Source organism: Nymphalis io, chromosome 3, assembly GCF_905147045.1.
Source record: "Nymphalis io chromosome 3, ilAglIoxx1.1, whole genome shotgun sequence".
NCBI lineage: Eukaryota > Metazoa > Arthropoda > Insecta > Lepidoptera > Nymphalidae > Nymphalis > Nymphalis io.
In genome coordinates this window covers 7,566,910-7,584,769 of record NC_065890.1, presented here as the reverse complement: position 1 = coordinate 7,584,769, position 17,860 = coordinate 7,566,910, and the positions used below count along the sequence as shown (strand labels likewise).

Genomic DNA, 17,860 nt, shown 5'->3' with positions numbered 1-17,860 from the left:
TAAAATACAATTTATTTTTAAAATGAAAAATGAATCACTACGAACATGCTTACGAAAAGGAAAAGAAAAATGTTACTTGCGGGAATAGTAAGTTTGAATATCTATTAGGGTAGGGAAGTTTTTAGATATTAATTAATATATATTTGACACATGGTAATAAGATTCTTGGCAAAATTTTCAATATATTTCAATGACTGTTCATTGAAACATTTACTAGCATTTACGAATATTTGCTACAAGCTTGTAGCAACGGCCATAGAATAATGTAGATGTTTTATGTTTTCGTCAACTCGCAATGGAACTTGAATTTATAATATAATTTCGAATTCAATTTCTTAATAAAATGATAAACAAACTATCCAGCCGGAGGGACTCTAAAGGGCTATTACTTTGCAACACATAGCAGTTGCCAATTCAACCGATGCAATTATTATATTTTACATCAAACTCATTAAAATATTTGACACGAACATCGTGGCAGCAGGTATATAAACTACAGAATTGCAATTACATTCCAATGAGGTTTTTATTATAATATACTGTCGTGAGTTTGCCGAAAATAAAACTATTGTAAAAGGAAGATAATACTTAGATTATTAATTGAAAATGAAATGTATATATAAATTATTACAGTTTGTGTATTACAAGAAACGCGTATTATACTTTCAATAGTCCTATATTGATTTAAATAGTTTATGTGAGCTGATATTATTTTTATTTTTTATTGTATAATTAATACAGTATTATGTGTATCTTTTAATTTTGAGTTTAGTCAAAGTTATTGTTTTATAATAATTTTAACGTGAAGCCATTTCATAACGGGTGAATAATATATAAATTACCATAATGATTTGAGCGTTGTTTACGTATTCCCAACAAAAGTAAGAGGCGAGCTTATCGAGAAGAATCCTAGCAAATGCGTTGTTGCGTCACGTGGGCGGGCGGATCGATCAGGCAGGCGGTACGGCGGGCGCGTGCGCGAACACGACACGATCTTAATTATCGACCGCTAACTTTTCACCCAACACTTTTGGGGCAGGTTAGGCCTATGCTCTGGGGTCAAGGTCACGGTCCTTTTTCCCGCCGAATTACTATTCATAACCAGAACACAAAATTTAAAATTTACAAACAATCGTATAAAATAATAGAGTAAGATTGTTTTTTTAATTTAATTTTGATTATAAACATATAAAATTATATCAAAGACTTCGTAGAGTTATATACTATTCTTTACTTTCCTTCTACTTCAAGTATTTTTATAATAAATTATTAAGATTATAATGGTATGCCTCGTGTTACTTACTCTTTTTGCTTTCATCAAAGTTCTTCGTACCTAAGCTAGTTCGTTGAACTTTCGTTTTATAAAGTTATACGCATAAGTAAAAGTGTAGCACTTCGATAATAGCGATAGAATAAGATAACTACGATTAAACGTAGATAATTAGGATAAAATCTATTGATATCTATGCATATTCGGTTGAAAAATATTTGTTATTTTAGACCTAAATCTGTTATATTCCTTTGGGGAATGTTTCGTTAAGCATAAGTTCAATGTATGAATGAAAGGTTACAGGGTGAAAGGCGAAATAGTTTTAAGAATCTTAAACAGACGATTTTAGAAAGGTCGCCGTTGGACGGGAAATTGAAAAATTATTTATTTTTGTAGTGACACAACATATATTAAACTATATTTGTTTTTAAAATAAAAAATATAGCTGTAGTAAAATGAGTTACGTCATAAGTACATTAATACCGTATTATACATGTAGTATGCTATATGTTTGCGTGCACCACCTTTGTTAAATTTCTTTTAAATCTTAGTTATATTTAATGAAATATTATGATGAATTATACATAATAAAATGATTATGCGATCTCTTCACTAGTATGAGAGGTCACTGTAGCCTGTAACTAGTCAACAAAACAATTTCAGCCCAAGTTGACAACTAAGACAATTACAATTCTAGATATATTTTTTCCTGAACATTCAAAATGTCTTAATTATTTTGTTTTGATCAAACATTTTCTAAAAATAACTTTTGAAACTCAACGTTTAATTTACCTCTCAATATATTTGTCCCACGCTGACACAGAGATATGGAATTTTCTGGAGTCTTCTAATATTCGTCTAGGAACCGAGAAATAAAATAAAGAATTAACTAGCCCGCATTTTTACCTGCGTAGATTACGGTTTGTGATAAAAACCCTTGTTTAGCATTTTTTTTATAAAGACGGATTAAATAAATTTTGAATTATACATACATATGATATGATTTTTAAATGATTAGAAAGTTATGCTGGACTGTACCGTAAAACTTCTATTCTACGGCACGCAACTCTAGACTTTTCGAAGTTAAGTAATTTTTAAACTGTGAAGGGTAACACCGTAAGGACGCCTTTTTTTCATGGAGTTCTCTTCGTCGTCATCATAAAAATTTGCAAACTTCTATCGCCTTCACTCCACTGCAGCTGAATTCTTTTCATACTAAGAAGAGGCTCATGGCCAACAGTGGGACATATTATAAACAGGGCTGATTTTAATATTATTATACATTGTAGCTATTGTACCACGGAAGTTACGTTTAATCTTTGCTTTATTTTTTCTAATTAAGTATTAAGGTCTTTATTATAGTTCTTTCTATCTTTAAAAGCACGTTAAATTCTTACTAAATTACATTTCCTATTTAAACAATTTTGGGGCAAAGTTGGAAATCACACTGTGTTTTCATTTCTCCGAGAATTAAAAAACAAGTTGATATAGTTTCTAAAAGCCTGGTATATGCGCTGGCGGTTGTACATTTCGTTAAAATTAAACCATTTTCACACAAATTTAATTATAAAATATCATATGCCAAATATACATGATTCTTAGTAAATTGATAATGAATATTTATTTAGTAATATATAAAACAGTAACAGACTCAAGGTAAACAGCGATGCTTTGACCGGTTTCTACTATGAAGACAGGACCAACACAGGGTCGGTAGGACATTCGTCATCGTATTCATGTTTTTACCTATATACAGTATATAACTAACACAATCTAAGTACTACTGACAAATCAATCAATCATCATCATTTAACGGTTTCCACAGTCTGTTCCTATTGAAATTGATATAATCAGTATTATTTAAAATAATACATAAATTGCTTAAATTAAAATTGGATATTAAATGTTTTATAATGTTAACTATGTATGTTTGCTCGTTGACTTGTAATATTTTAAAGCATTTACCGCCATTGTGACAAGTCATTTATTAAAACGCTAAATTACTCCTGAAATTTATCTACTTAAAAAAGCATAAGTATTATAATAGTGGTGGTAGAGCTTTTTACTTGTGGTAGAGACCATCCACACGTCAGATATTCTACCGCAAAACAGCAGTACTTGGTATTATTGTGTTCCGATTTGAAGGGTGAGTGAGCCAGTGTAATTACAGACACAAGTGACATAACATCTTAGTTTCCAAGGTTGGTGGCACATTGGTGATGTAAGCGATGGGTAACATTTCTTACAATGCCAATGTCTATGGGCGTTGGTGACCACTTACCATCAGGTGGCCCATATGCTCGTCCGCCTTCCTATTCTATATAAAAAAAAGTAATTTGTGTAATTTATTAAGGGAAATTTGGAAATAGAGTTATAGAATATCAATCAATCCTACGACTTTCACATAGCACGACAGCCACTTTACCATTGTGCTATTGAGATTTAATGTTGCCTAGCAAAATAAGGAAAGTCGACGACACTAGTTTTCCTTAAGCAAAATAAATGCGCAGGAGAAGTACGCGTCAGCGATAACAGCAGTAATGGCAGCGAGAGTGGGTTTCCTTGGTTGCGAATTGATCGCAACATTACCGTTTCGAAGTATAAAGAGGCACTGGTGTCGTCATGGCGACCGCCAATCGCTGATGCCGTCACAGTGTCGCCGCTCTTACTAACATAGTTCAATAGCTTCTGATTTCAAGATATTATATCTAAGTATAAGGTAATAACATGTTTACCTGTTTCAATCTTACCCATGTAAATTATGCAACTGTAGTTTAAGCAAAGGCCATGAGTTTTTCAATTCTCCTTATTTTACAGTTATTGTACTGAATTCATATTAAATGTTATAAACAAACCTAGCTAGCCCATGCTAAGGAGTTATTTTGATTATGCTATTTAATAATTTAATTAATTTAATATACTACGAATACTAACTCCAGGCTATTTTATCATCTTGTAAAGAATAATGTTATTATGAACTTTAATATTATTTATTGAGAAATGCAATAATAATATAATTTTTCTGTATAAGATTATTTTTATATTATTTTTAATAGTTTTAATAATAAAAATTTCTATACGTCGAGCGAGGCCGGCAAATATTAGCTAGTTTGCTATATATACACAATTTATGTACAATCGCAGTATCATATTCCATATAGTTTCTGATATTCAGTATTTCTATCGGACTATTATTCTATTAAGTTCTAATTAGTTATTTACACAGAAACGAAGCAACGGGTCGACTAGTTATTTCGTAATTCATAACAATAGTTTGTGGACTACAGTGTCACGCACTTATAATATCGGCAAAAAATACATGAGAGAGAAGCAGCGAATGAAAGTAGTAGTATAATATACATGATCTAGCGTTACGTTTGCGACATTTTTAATATATTTAATATCAACCAAACGTGTAAAAACGAAGGTTTAATTAGTAATAATATCATTAGTTTTAATTTTTCATCCAACTCGTTTGTAAACGTTAATTACTTATAATGAACTTTTTTCTGCTAAGGATGATTTAAATAATAAATTTGCCGAAAAAAGGCGAGTAAAGTGTTTATTTGATTTCAATTGTTTTGCTGACTAGCTCCTCGGAGCAATTATTGTAAGGAATAAGTCATACTCAATAAATGTTTTTATTTTATTCAATACAAGTGCTTTTGTTTCTTTGTAAAAAAATTACCTTCCATTAGAGGGCTTCACCGAAGGGCCTTCCTCCAAATTTTGATACAGGGCCCATAAAGGGCAAGCTACGCGCTCTGTATAATATCTATATATTTATAGAAAAAATGACCAATTACCTTGCATTTTCACCAGATAGCACTTGCATAAATGTTGCATTGATGTGAAAGGCGCCATTCAGCGCCGTATTCCGACGCTCCGTGGCTATGAATAATTAGTAAACGTACTCCTCGCAAATGTATCTGTAACAAAAAGTCATAAGTCAAAATAAGAGGGCAACATATTATGTCCGCATAGTTATAGTATATTAAATACTTAAGATATACTGGTAAATTTAAGTTATTATGCCTGTTAATACTTTTTTGGTGATCATTAGAAAAAAATATTAAGCCTTTGCCAACATTGGTAAGGCTTTGTGAAGACCCGCTTATCCGCCCATCAATAAATCTAACGCCAAACATCAACACTGTACTGTTGTGGTTTAAAGGGTGAGCGAGTCAATGTAATTACAGCCCCACGAGTTAAAACTAATCTTAAAATTATACTACTATAAGTATTAAAGGTATTCTTGCAATGCTAATGTATATGGATAAAAGTGTATAATTATAATTATATAGGTACTTCTCTATCATCGTTTTAAAAGTAACATTTTACCTATGTTTCTTATTTTAGCTATTGTAATTACACATTTGTTTTCAAAATAATTAAAATAACTTGTTTTTTTTCTAGCAAGTACCTTATTCACGCCTGAAAAATATCACTAATTTATGCATTAGGTATTAAAAGAGAAAAGTAAAAAAAAAAAGATTTTAAACTTTTTACAAATTCTAAAAAAGTAATTAGATTAAAAAAATCTCATTGCTATATGACCAATTTATTAATTAAAGAAATAAAGATAAATCTCGACGAACACAAGTCTTACGAACCAAAAATTTATAGGAAGTGGTTCAAACTTTACAAGTTTTCAAGTCTGCCATTTTTCGCAATGTTAACCGATAGGATTAGGGAGGATACGAAACTTTAAGGGCAAGGTCGCAAAAACGTAGTAATGGCGAGAGAGGACAGCTTTAAAGCCAGAAAATGTGAGCACTGTGCAATGAAATAGTACTTCGAATACTCTTGGGGCACCAAAGCCATTAAAAAATATAGATAATACGACTGAATAACACTTAGCTACTACATTACATTTACTTTCAGGCAGGCAAATGCTGTTCACAGATAAATCTCATTTTTGTCGTATGCTAATTTTGAACGATAAAAGGGTCAAAGTATGGAGAATTCCTTGGAAAGATATGCTCAAGATATAATTGTTAGAGAAGAAAAGCCTTTAAAGACAGTTTCTAAAAATTAGAGCCGGTTGGCGTGGTTGGTAGAACACTTGCCTTTCACGCCGAAGGTTGTGGGTTCGATTCCCACCCAGGACAGACATTTGTGTGCATGAACATGTCTGTTTGTCCTGAGTCTGGGTGTAATTATCTATATAAGTATGTATTTACAAAAGAAAAGTAGTATATGTAGTATATCAGTTGTCTGGTTTCTATAGCACAAGCTTTGTACAGGCTTAATTTGGGATCAGATGGCCGTGTGTGAAAAATGTCCCAGGATATTATATTATTAATTGTGGGCCTGACAGGCACGATATGTTAAAGACTTTTGCCTTCTAAATTGGGGATAATTCTCTTATAATCAATAATAATGCTCGGCCACATTAAGCAGCGACAGTATCGGAATAACTTATCTATGTTAAAATTGACGTTATGGAGTATCCAGCACGCTTGTCAGAGCTAACCAATACTCGATAGAGCATATATGGAATAAATTAGGAAGATAAGCTAAACAAAAAAATCCAGTACCAGCTAATATAAGGGGTCACTAAAATGAATTAGTTGAAGAATAAAATCTCATGCCTTACTTTTATTGAGGATTTTACTAAAAAGTATATCCAGACCTCAGATCAAAACGCGTAGCGTTATTAGTTTTAACTATCGAAGGTTTAAATAGCAACATTTATTTCGACCGAAGTGTTTGTGAAACGCAATCAGGAATATATATATGTACGTCTACTTACGCTCAAATAAAATTTGTAATTATACCGAACGCAGTTCAAATATTATAAAAATAGAACAGCAAATCAAAGATTTGGATTGGATTTTAATTTAAATAGAAATACAATATGTTTAATAAATGAATATTTTATTTTATCAACAGTCGTACATAGTCGTAGCCATGCTATAGTCGTTCATACTTTTTACAAAATAAGTATATTACAAGTATGGTGCGTAATAAGCTATGATTTATGCTTTTCCATGAGAATGATATATGCAGATAATTTTATATTATATATCTTTTTTATGAGTCAGTTCGGGAAATTGACAATTTTTCTTATGAAAGGACAACAGCGAACATTTTACTTACAATTATGAAAATAAGAAGTTATCGACTTATAATTGTTTTTTTTATTAACTTTTTTTTTCCACACAATGTTCGGTGTAATCATATATTCGAAGCGGTTATTATTTCAATTATTGCGAATTACCTTATATAAATTTCAACGGGGGGTCAAACAAACAAAAATTCACACCATCTTAGAAATTAGTAAGTGGACATACAATTGAAAGAAGAAAGTATTTGATCTATATAAAAGCATAAGATATCCACTCAATGTTTGAGTTTTGTGATTAGAGGCAATATACGATTTATGAAACCGTTATATTTATTAAAAGATAGTCTTCCTGAAAAAATGTAGCGCTTGATTCCGTATCGTTTGCATTCCATAGTACCATACTAACATTTGTTTGTGGCTTGGGGCACAAGACCCGTCTCTTAATGAGACAAAACAGAAAGAGTTTATAGTATTAATTATTGAATCCAGACTAGTTTTGTCTAAGCATTACTTTGCATTGTTAAAAAAAATAATAATAAAAATGTGGCTACCGAAGGTCACTCGTATCAAACGATCTCTACTTCCAGAGATCGATCTTTATGTTTGCACTATACTATACTGCTAAAGTTGCTGTAATGTTCGATAGGACGTAGGAAAGTTAACGAATCACTTTTTACATGAGTAATTTGTTTAGCTTATATTTCGTGCTTAGTTTGGACGGTTATGTGAAAAGTCAATAACTAAGAAGTAGCCAAAAACGGATGATGATATGATGATAATTCATATTATATATTAATATCGGAAAACCACTAGAAGTTTTTCTAATTATTTCTTCCTTCTATAGCTGTGAGGACTGGTACTGTATAGGTAGTGATAGCTGATAAAACACATTAAGAAAAGAGCAAATCCAAGTCGTAATTGCGACAAATTGTGTCGCTTCTACTGTAGCGTTTTCGATGACTATCAATCGTCGTAATATTTAGAAAATGACATTAAATTAAAGATGATTTATAGATTCGCCAATATGCCTACTTTCAATAAGCTTACTTATTATAGAAGTGATTGGGATAGGACAATGAACGACAATCCTGTCCGCAATGAATAAAGAACAATTAGTTATCATACAACATGTAATCATTTTAATCTTGACCAGCTTTACGATTAATAGTTTATTTCTTTTCAATTGTAATTTTGGTCCTTCGAAATTAAATTTATTGTTTACTTTAATTTTACGTAACTTGAAAGAAAATCTGTGTACGGTTACAATGTGTGACATATTGTAGTAATCGTAACAATAAGAAAAACTAAATTTTATATAGCATGAAAATTAATTGAATGGAAATTAGTTATGCAAGCGATAACGGAGTAACGGTAAAGCCAGTATTAAGCTGAATGGTACGATACACCAATACGTTCCGAATTTTGCGCTTACAATATTAAAAGTCTGTAATCAACTTATTTAAAACGTTTAAAATATTTCAAGGTAGTCATAAAAAGACTAACCGGTTTAATTAGAAATGAGAAGTTGAAATCTATTTCATAAAATAGTTCAAAACTTAAACCGAAATGTGATTTTATTTTAAGAATCGTAAGGTAATAATAATACGTATACAGACTTTAAGAATAAAATATTTTTATAAAATACATTTTTTCCACTCGTTTTAAAAATACTGTTAAATAAAACATGTACCTATTCAAAAGAAAGTCGAGCTTACATACACCATAAGAATATAGTACCTACAGCATTTACAATTCACAAAGTCCAAAGTAATTATATTGTATGAAAGGGTATAAGTATCAAGGCGCGGCGCAATTTTTGTAGTGAAAATTATTTTATGTTAGCCATGTAATAGCCATGTAAATTTATTATCTTTTCACGAAGAATAAATAAAAATAAAATTGTGTAAATTGTGTAAATTTTATTTTTCGTGGTTAATTTAGCCCTTATACAAATTGTAACTCATTACTGACATTGCTTGTGACAATTTAAAAGCAAAAACTTCTCAGTAACAGTAATGATAATAGAAATTGTTATACGAATCATCATATAATACGCAGTAACATGAAAATACCAGTGAGCCATATCAAGTATATCTTGAAATTATTGGAATTAAGACATAAGATATCCCTTGATCAATTGATAATTTTATGACATTCAAATTCAACTGGAGCCGCGTAATTAATTATGTAACATTTTTTTTTATTGTCAGCAGATAGAGTTGTTGCAAAATTATCTTTTGTCGCAAAGAAATATTTGCTAAAGAAAGTTTTCTCAACAAATTATAGAAAGGATATAAGAATATGTTAATAAAACTATATCTAAATTGTATTAATATTTTTTATCACTGGTTATCAAAACCCCTTTTGAACTGGAGATTACACAGCTTAACTGAGTAATTTCAATTAATCAGTTAATTTATACAGTACATTAATTAATAATACTATGTACAAGCATCTCAATGTTTTACCTCTGAATCTTTTTCAAATTACAAATATTAAGAGATCAGTAAAATTTAAATGCAAATATTTTGTCAAGCTATATATACACCTACCTAGATGAGAAAATACAAAAAGGATTTTCAATATTAATGGAACAAAAAACTTGTTGAATTGAGGGTGGGAAAGTAGTTTAAAATTTAAGATTTATTGGCTTTGGAAATGAAAGTAGAGTAGAGTAGCAGGGTTGAAAAAGAGTGTGTTCTTAAGTTTTTTAATTTATTATCAACTTATCATCATTAATTGATAAAACAAATAATATTATACCATAACACACCACACAGAAGCATTTGATCCCAAATTATTTGTTTGTAAAATTAAGAATGGTCATTGTAATGGCTGTGCTAGGATAATATTTTTTTCTACTTTCAATTAAAAAACATGTAATTATAAAACAAACATCAATAAATCATCAGATATCAATAAAAGGTATATTTCATAAAGTTTTATAATATAGTGCAGTTTTAAAAAACAGAAGAGATAAGAAAGAGTGACACTGTTGGTAATCAAACCATAAAAATTCAGATTAAAGTTTAATTGGTTAAGATTTGGGTATGGTTTGAGATTGATCTGCTGATTTAAGAACTGGAGGTAATTGAGGTATGAAACATATTATTATTATGAACAATTGACACATTCCAAGTGGATGATTCAACCTCATGACAAATGTTCTCCAGACAATACATTGTTTATAGTCACACAAATGATGAATTAAAAATATTTTTCTATGAAAATTGACATAATTACTATTTTTACATATAATTGTTATATATTATTGTATATTTTTGTGCAAAAAAAAAAACAAAGGTGTGGGAAAGCTTATACATTTATCAAGTGATTGTACATGTTCACCCTCAAGCTCTTGACTAAGGTTTAAAGGTAAGCAAATTATTATTTTTATATGGCTACATGCTTCATTAGTTAGGCTAGTTTTAAAAAGGTGAAAATACAAAGTACTTTTTGTTATTTTATACACAAATTACTATATACAAACTTTTATAAAAAATTTTGGCCAACCTTTTTTTTTTAATTTTTATTAATTACTTTTTTAATCTAAAGATATCATTATAATTTAAATATTTCTAATGATGACTCACATACAATAACAAGTTAATTTAAACAAAAACTGGTTACGAGTAGGTAATGTGAAGTATTGTACAAGATTTTTTTTTAAATATTTATATTTCTTACATGATCAACAAATTAACTATTCAATTAACAAACTCAAAGCTGCCTCCACATTCTCCATAAAAGAAAAATTGTAACAACCTTAGTGTTGCCTCAAGATTCTGTTATTACTATAAGTTGCAATGTTGTATAATCATTGATGACATATTTAAGATTTGCAGATAGAGCAATTGTCAACTATTGGTGGAAACTCACCATGAGCCTTATAATTGAAAATTGATCATTTTTATGTATTTTAATCACTCTATATTAATTATATAACATACAAGCCTTATATTATAATACATAATAAAGCCAATAAAAAATATATTTTAAGAATATTCTCTTTTTGAGAAAGCATTCTTTTTTTCAAACAATTACTTATACTAATATTATAAAGAAGAAGAGTGTAATTGTTTGAAAGCACCAATCTCAGGATCTACCAGGGTCTGATTTAAAAACCTTTTGAATTAAATAATCTGTGTATTGAAAAAGGTGATACAACTACATAACATAATTATCACTAAGCAGTAAGTACCACTCATTATATATTCTTCTATCAAACAGCAATACAATTTAGTTCCAAAGGTTGGCGGGGCATCGGCAGTGTATGAAATGGTTGATGTTTCATACAGCACCAATGTATGTATATGGGGCGGTAGTGACCATTTACCATCAAATTTCCATTTCCATATCCACCTGCCTATATTATATTAAAAAAATCATACTATTCTATCATACATAATTCATTACAACTCAAAAATTCAACCTGATTGTAGCATGTAGCAGGCAATAGGCATAAATTTATTGAATGAGATGCATTTAATTATCTAGTCATCCAGTATATGAAACACAATCATATTATCTAAAGTGAAAGTACTGGATACCACTTTATAATATTTAAATAAATGCTAGTGATATACAATTCTAAGAATCAGTTTTATTTAACAGATTTTATTTCATAACATGTTATTATTGTTATGACCAATCTTTTAATTTAGTAAATAACATTGATTGCTTTGCCACATATATCAATCCATAATGTTTACTATAAATACAAAATCATTAACTAGAAAAATAAATTTAATGTTCTCCATCCATATAAGAATTATGAAGATAGAAATCACTATGTGTATAAGCATATGATATGATAATGCTTATTAGTATTGTTATTTCAATATTAAATATTACCTACAATAGCATTGGTGATGAGAAAATAAATAGCCTATTGATTACAAGTTTACCTTACACACAAATTAAATTCAAACTTGAATATTATTAAGTTAATTAATTTGTTATAATCATGCCAGGTCTGTAAATTATACATTTGAATATAAAGTTTCAGCCAGTTGTTTATCGATATATCAGTTATCAAAAAGTATTGTATTATTTTTATGAAATATTATGTTGTCAAATTAATATCACATTTTGAAATTTATAATAACTTTTTTTAATATAAACCTTGTGATGATTATTTAATAAGATCACCAAGAAGATTCTACGTTAATTCCATAAGTAGTAAATGATACCCTTAAGTTACACTTTTCACTAAAAGTAGTAAAATTGCTTCTAGGCATCAATCAGTAGATAGTGAACAGCTCGCACCATGACGTCATTACATTGACAGTCAATAAAACACAGTAAACAAAACTAAGCTATTGGTTTATTATGGAGTTATTTTATCCATAGGAAACAACCACCGATAAGTTTGTTGTAAATTTTATCGTATTGCTTAACATTATGTTTTTAGAACAATGATAAATACTAATGTTTCAGGGCTAACCGCGACCAGTAGTTGACAGCAAAACTAAATAACATGGCGGCATCTTCTTGCAGCCGGTCTAAAAGGACTTATAAATATTTTGTACATTAAACACTTACCAAAAGTTTTGAAGATTTATAAATATATTTTCACAAAATCCAACTTGACATAGTCCAATGGGAAACAAATAAGTTCATATCAGACACCAATGGTAAAATGACGTAACATTCTCAACCTTCACGGTCGCACAGTACAAACGGCAGGTACAAGAAAGTTACTTTATAGAAAACACAGTGACCACTTTTTCACAAGCTTTTCACTAAACACTTTATTTACAAATTACACCTTTGACAATAACAATCATTAAAAGAGTTTGACAAAATAAACTAACGCGTTTTATTATTCTGCCAAAGAACAAACGTGACACGCAGTCAAGCAACCTCGTTCATAATTTTTTAATTTTTCACAACCCGCGGCGTGTTATCTTCGCTACAATAAATCGGATACTCGTACGAAAATAATTTTGAATATTTTTTTATTGTATATTAATCTGAGTGTCATATACGGCAACAAATAATATCAGAAGAAGCTTAATAAGCTTTTTATGTATCTATTCACATGTACAATAGAATATTTATAAAATCTGGATGACATATTTTTTAAATGACACCACGATATATGTCACGCAATCTCAATTATTTGTAGACCGTACTACGTTTGAAAGGTTAAGCTGTATACACAAACACACCTTTTTAATAAAAAATTATCATAAAATATATTATTATTATCGCTAAAAATGTCGTCACGCCTGGCAGATGGAAAAATTTGAATTAAATTTTTAATTAAAGAAAATCAAAAAATAAATATAAGGTTAGAGTTCCGTTTATAAAACAAAAATATTGTTATTATTTTAAGTGCTGTTCCGCTCCATGTGTGCACGTTGCGTAGAGAGCGGCAATGATAGCATAAGTATGAGAGCTTCATGACGGTGTTCGTGATGGCAACGTCACGGCACACGCGTCGGTCTTACACCGATATTCCACATCATTAAATTTAATTTATTGCGTAAGCTAAAGGAGCGTCCCCAACGTATTCTCATTAAATAAGCCTTACTACCCGCTTTCAAACTTTTATGAAGGCCAACTAAAAAGATTCATACGAACAAGGTACAATCAGTTAACATTATTTTATATATGGTGACAACCTAACTCATTAAAGTACGCAAAAGTAATTTGAAATTATAGGAATTTAAGTCAAGTCAAATAACTTTGTCGAACATTGTAAAACTTCCTACGAAATTCATACTGACATTTTTGACATGATCATATAAATTCGAGATTGATTCTGTATCGACTTTTTGTCAACTCGAAACAAATGATTGTTGCAAATAATATAGTCAGTGTGACAAATTAGTTTTTTTGCAAATATTGTGAAGTGGTGTATCTATAATATTTTATAACGATTTAAGCTTATTAAAGTAATTTTTGTATAGATTACACAATATGGCTTTACCTTGGCATATTCCTCTCGAAGCAATTTCTAGTTTAAAAGAAAATGAACGCCCTATTGAATCCTCACTATTATTACATTATTGCAATTTGAATATTCATAAAAATCCTTGCGAAGAACTTCAGTCAGGCCTTATGTGTGAAATAGGTATGAATAATAAAGAACCATCGGTTATACAAAGACTTATTGCCTCGGGAATGACTGTAGCACGATTAAATTTGCGAGATTTGGAACCCGATGCTAGTGCACAATTGATACAAAGTATACGGCAGGCTGTGTTTAATTACAGTACAGAACTTGAATACGTTTATCCTTTAGCATTAATTGTTGACGTACGAGGTCCCGATATTGTAACCGGGGATCTGAAAGGTGGTCCCCACACCATGATTGAGCTAGTTCAAAATGAAATAATTAGACTGACAACAGACCCAAGTTGGCGAGAATGTGGTACGATAGACTGTTTATTTATTGGATACGATCATTTAACCGAATTACACCCAAGTGATATTATCTATATTGATAGTTTAACATCAGGAAAAATTAAGCTATCTGTGTTAGAAGTTGGAGATGATTCTATTGAATGTAATATTTTAAGTGGTGGCACAATTGGAGCTAAAATGACGGTTAGAATAACTAAAGTTCCAAATGATGTCGATACTGGTAATAAAAAAAATCTTGAGAATTTTGACTTAATTTCGTCCGACTCTTCACAACAACCTTTTGAATACATGGAAGATCAGATAGCTTGGGCAGTAGCTTTTGACATAGATGCTGTTTTGGTACCTAATGCGCAAAATTCTCAAGATATACGTTACGTCAGAAATATCCTTTCCGAAAAAGGCAAACATATTCTTGTCTTTGCTTGTATAGATTCAGTTGTGGGTCTAGACAACATTGACATTTTACTATCAGAAGCTGATGGAATATACATTGATAAATGTGTTTTGAGTACAGATTTACCCGTAGAAAAAATATTTATTGCTCAGAAAGTTATTTTAGCTAAATGTAATTATGCTGGAAAGCCTTGTATATGTAAGGCTGTTATAAACGAACAAATTCCTACTTTGTGTGTAACTGACATTGCAAATCTTGTTTTGGATGGTGCTGATGTTCTTTCTTTGGAAATACATTATGATTCACCTCTTAAAAAAATTTCTCCGTCATTCGACGCGTTTCGTATGGCGGAACATTGTATAGCGGCTGCAGCGGTTATTTGTAGACAAGCTGAAAGTATAGTCTGGCAACCAAAAACGTACGGCAATTTAAAATTAATGCAAAATACACTCGAAGAGCCTTCTAAAGCTGTATGTGTAACTGCAGTCGAGTTGGCTATGCGTTCTCAAGCAGTTGTTATAATTTGTTTAACAAACTCTGGACGTACTGCAAAAATACTTTCGCATGCTAAGCCAGCTTGTCCTATCGTAGCTGTCACGAGATCTTGTCATGCCGCAAGACAATTACGGTTCTGGAGAGGCATACGAGCTATGCACTACTTTGAAGATGCTAAAAATACATGGATTCTAGAAGTTGAGAACCGTATACATTCAGCTCTTGATTATTGCAAAGCAAAAAGGATGTTATGTGCAGGTGACGCTTACGTTGTAGTAACAAGTTTTCGTCGAGGTGTTGGATATTGCGATTCTGTTAGACTTTTATATGCTAGTGCTCGTGATACTGTATTTGTTGAATAATTCTAAATTTTATTTTTTTATTTTTATTTTTTGTATGGTATATTTTATTTTTGAAATAAATATTTTTTATTTGACACCTGGATTTATTCGGCTTTAAATAATATACCTTATTTGTAAACACTTCTAAAATTATAGTTGGTAAATTATGCACTAAGCCTTGTTGGCAAAATTAGCGCGATCCAGCTAAGTAAACAGTAAAACACAGCTAAGTAAACAGTAAACCAGCAGTAATAAGAAACAGTGGGGGGCTCGCCGGTGTCTAAGGCACCGAGTGCGCCTCGAACATCGGAATACCCACTAAAAAACAAGCGGTACCCTTTCCGTCTTAACGAGGAGTGCCACGGGATCTCCATCACGTAGTGTACAATTAACTTACAATGAATAATACGTTTTTGTAAAACGTAGTGTTTCTGGCATAAAGCATGTTTTTTTGATAAGATCATTATGGCGCAGTTTGACCCTAAATGTACAATAATGGTAACTAATTTTATTTACTAGTCTTATAATAATATAATTTATGAAAGTATATGTTTATTTCCGAAATTGATTTCGATTACATTTAGATTTAAAAAAAAAGTTCTGATTAGAAATATAAGAAGATAATTATAATTATTATTTTAAACTAAATATGCTTGGAGTATTATATTATTCTGTTTATAATTCATCTCGTGCTTTTCGGTGAAGGAAAACATCGTGAGGAAACCTGCATGTGTCTAATTTCATCGAAATTCTGCCACATGTGTATTCCACCAACCCGCATTGGAGCAGCGTGGTGGAATAAGCTCCAAACCTTCTGCTCAAAAAAAAAAAAAAAGGAGAGGAGGCCTTAGCCCAGCAGTGGGACATTTACAGGCTGTTACTAACTACTAATGCTTGGAGTGGCACTTTTTATTTTCTTTATAAGCATATTGAGCGGCTATAACTGTTATATTTACTGGTGGTAGAGCTTTGTGTAAGCTCGATTGGGTAAGTGCCACCCACTCATCAGGTATTCTACTGCAAAACAGCAGTACTTAATATTATTGTGTTCCGATTTGAAGGGTGAGTGAGCCAGTGTAATTACAGGCACAAGATACTCGTTCGGCTATCTATATATATTTACTGAATAGTATATATATTTTTACTGAATAGTAAAAAAAAATATATATATATATATATAATATCTACATCGATCCTTACCAAACGGCTAATACCGAATTAACTATATGTCAAGTGCAACATGTTAACAGTAGTTCTTTGGATCAAGTAAGTTAGCCCGACATCGGCCTAACATGCTGGACCAGCGTGTACGTGGTTTTGGAATAAGACTGCTTATATATGAACAGCACTTCAATTTTTTAGTTCCGGTTGCAAGTAATTTTATTTGTCTAGTGTGTATCTCTATCATAAATTATAAAGGGGTTTTGACTTTGACAGCTGTATATTTTTTTAAATCAAAATGAAGTTGTTGGAAAGACAATATTTATTTTTGTAAACTGTTAACTTGTCTTTGACCAAAGTTACAATATTCAAACTTCACAAGTTTCCCAATGACATTCTCCTTGCAAATCTAAATGAAATAAACCAATGGTTTTTTTTTGTTTTAATGAATCCTTGCTGCCCACTGAATTCATTTTGTACTACTAAAGTTATTATCAAATCAAACTTAAAACAAGTTGTATGAAGTTTTGTTGCTACAAAATTGGGAATTGTTTTCAAAATATACCGCAACATTACAAAGATTTAAGGTACCTATATATTTTTATTGTTACGGTTTGTGATTAAATTGATTCTGATTATTGATAATAATATGGTCTACTTCGCCTGGTGGTAGATCTTTGTGCAAGCTCTTCTGGGTAGGTACCACCCACTCATCAGATATTCTACAACAAAACAGCAGTACTTGGTATTGTTGT

General features: G+C 30.8%; 2 protein-coding genes across 4 annotated transcripts in view; one reads left to right on the top strand and one right to left on the bottom strand.

Annotated features, from left to right (window-relative positions):
* LOC126781084 (uncharacterized) overlaps positions 1-13,206 on the bottom strand; it is a 46,080-nt gene extending 32,874 nt beyond the window's left edge. For all 3 annotated transcript variants that reach the window (XM_050505899.1, XM_050505901.1, XM_050505904.1), the window contains exons 1-2: positions 12,885-13,206; positions 5,077-5,199 (exon numbers count right to left, since the gene is read on the bottom strand). In XM_050505899.1, coding sequence (XP_050361856.1) covers positions 5,077-5,105 — 29 coding nt within the window. In that variant the 5' untranslated portion in view covers positions 5,106-5,199; positions 12,885-13,206. The remainder of the gene's footprint in view (positions 1-5,076; positions 5,200-12,884) is intronic.
* Positions 13,207-14,267: 1,061 nt separating this feature from the next.
* LOC126781183 (pyruvate kinase-like) lies at positions 14,268-15,965 on the top strand. Its single transcript, XM_050506025.1, has one exon. The coding sequence runs from the start codon at positions 14,268-14,270 to the stop codon at positions 15,963-15,965; it is 1,698 nt and encodes a 565-aa protein (XP_050361982.1).
* Positions 15,966-17,860: the final 1,895 nt, after the last annotated feature.